Raw genomic sequence first — 2,141 nt, forward strand, 5'->3', positions numbered from 1 at the left:
CACCACAGTCATGCATGAGCCCCCTTGGCAGTCAAAGAACAGCTTTGGGGACCTCAGAATATGAGGGCCAAAATAACCACCCCCGAAAAAACAAAGGGAAAACATGATGAATTTAATCAGCGTTCCTTAAATTGTACATCTAAAAATCATTGAATTGGCAGATGTTTTATCATTTGTTTTTACCACAATTAAATTAAAATAAAAAAGGTCTTGGTGATCAGCTTCCATAAAGTTTACAACCAAGAAAACCCTATGGAGCAGTTCTACTCTATGATACATGGCACTACCATGAGTTGGAATCAACTTACTGGTGGCAATAGATTTGGTGTTTTTGTTTTGTTTACTGATGAGTTCTAAAAATGAATCAGATTATGTCTGTTCAAAGGAGCAGATTAACCTCATAATGACCAAACTAATAAAGTCCCTCTCCCATACACAGCTTTTATTCAGTAATTATTTAATGTCTACAACAAAGTGCCATTCACAGGCTTGAGAAAGGTAGAGGAGGGAGGGCAGCTAGAATGATATATGCAAAGTTGACCCTGCCTTCAAAGACTTCCTGTTTCTCCTACATTTAGATTTCTGATACCCATTGCGTTCCAGCAGACCAATCGCCCCGTGCCAGTGGTCTATTCTCTTAATACTGAATTTCAGCTCTGCAACAATGAGAAGGTATTTTTAATGGATCCCAACACATCTGATATGTCACTGGCAGAAATGGATTACAAAGGAGCCTTCTCAAAAGGTAAGTCACCTCTGTTGCCTGCAGAAAGAGGAATTGCCTGGACTTAAGAAGCTTTGGGTTAAGTCCCTACACAAGTATCTTTGATCATCTTCAGCATTTAGTCTCCCCAGTGAAGATTCCCCCAAGATTGGTTCCAGAGCAGTCAAGGTTTAACCAAGGAACAGACCCATATTGTTCCTTCATGTTGTTTAATGTTGTTAATAAGATTAAATACTTGGTAGAGACCCTGGCACTATAATGGTTGTCAGGGTGGTGTCTTAGTTGTTAGAAACAAGAATAATGAGACTTTGTCTTGCTTACTTTGGACATATCAACAGAAGAGATCAATCACTAGAACAGGACACCATGTTCGGTAAAGTAGTGAGTCAGCAAAAATGAGGGGAACCTTCAGTTAGATGAATTGACACAATAGCTGCAACCTTAGGCTCAAATACTAAAGATTGTGAGGATGGCTCAAAACCAGGCAGTTTTGTTCTGTTATACATAAAGTCATCATGAGTTGAAGCAAACTTGATGGCAATTAATCCACCATGAGAAAGTACTGATGTGACTGGTAAGAAGCTTGGAGTTTCCAACCAGACTCTAGCACATGGTCTAAGATGGTCTAACCACTTCTCATTCTCCAGCCCTTGGTACCTGTCCTTTATTCCTTCCATGCTGGTTGGCTCTTCTGTTCTCATTCTCAGTGCTCAGTTTCTTCCATCCCCATGGCTTTGACCATCCTTTATTCTGAACTTTCTAAACTTCTACTATCTCTCAGCCATTTCACAAAATCTGACCTTTTCCTTGCTTTTTCCTGAGCTTCATTTATTTCCAAGTTTTCACATGTCTACTGAACCTCTTCAAGTAGAGATGTCCTTCAGACACCTTGAGATATCAACAACAGGACATAATATTGTCCCCTTCCAGGCATCCTCCTCTTACCATATCCACTACTTCATTGATTGCCTGAGCATCTTCCCAGGTACCCCAGCCAAAAGCTTCAGGCCTTTCCTCTTTATATCCCATATCCCATCTATCATTAAGATGAATGAATCTTGCTTCTAGACGTTTCTTGAATTAATCCCTTTGCTTTGCAACTATTTTTAGGTACCTTTTTACCACTAGTCACTACCTATCTGTCAGTTTGTCATACTGTGGTAGCTTGTATGTTGCTGTGAGGCTGGAGGCTATGCCTCCAGTATTTCAATATCAGCAGGGTCCCCCATGGTGGGCAGGTTTCAACGGAATATTCAGATGAATACAGACTAGGAAGAAGAATGGAGCCATTCACTTCTAAAATAAACTGGCTATTGAACACCTTATGAATAGCAGTGAAACACTATCAGATATATTACTGTGAAACTTTATAAATTGCCATGAAACATTGTCTGATATAGTGCTGGAAGATGAACCC

General features: G+C 40.0%; 1 protein-coding gene across 1 annotated transcript in view; it reads left to right on the forward strand.

The window, feature by feature from the left end:
* Nucleotides 1–2,141, forward strand: part of FRAS1 (Fraser extracellular matrix complex subunit 1) — a 541,721-nt gene that overhangs the window by 513,018 nt on the left and 26,562 nt on the right. Inside the window, exon 70 of the mRNA XM_007950381.1 lies at nt 579–745. Coding sequence (XP_007948572.1) covers nt 579–745 — 167 coding nt within the window. The remainder of the gene's footprint in view (nt 1–578; nt 746–2,141) is intronic.

Source organism: Orycteropus afer, unplaced genomic scaffold, assembly GCF_000298275.1.
Source record: "Orycteropus afer afer isolate SDZICR_OR568_19922 unplaced genomic scaffold, OryAfe1.0 scaffold00270, whole genome shotgun sequence".
NCBI lineage: Eukaryota > Metazoa > Chordata > Mammalia > Tubulidentata > Orycteropodidae > Orycteropus > Orycteropus afer.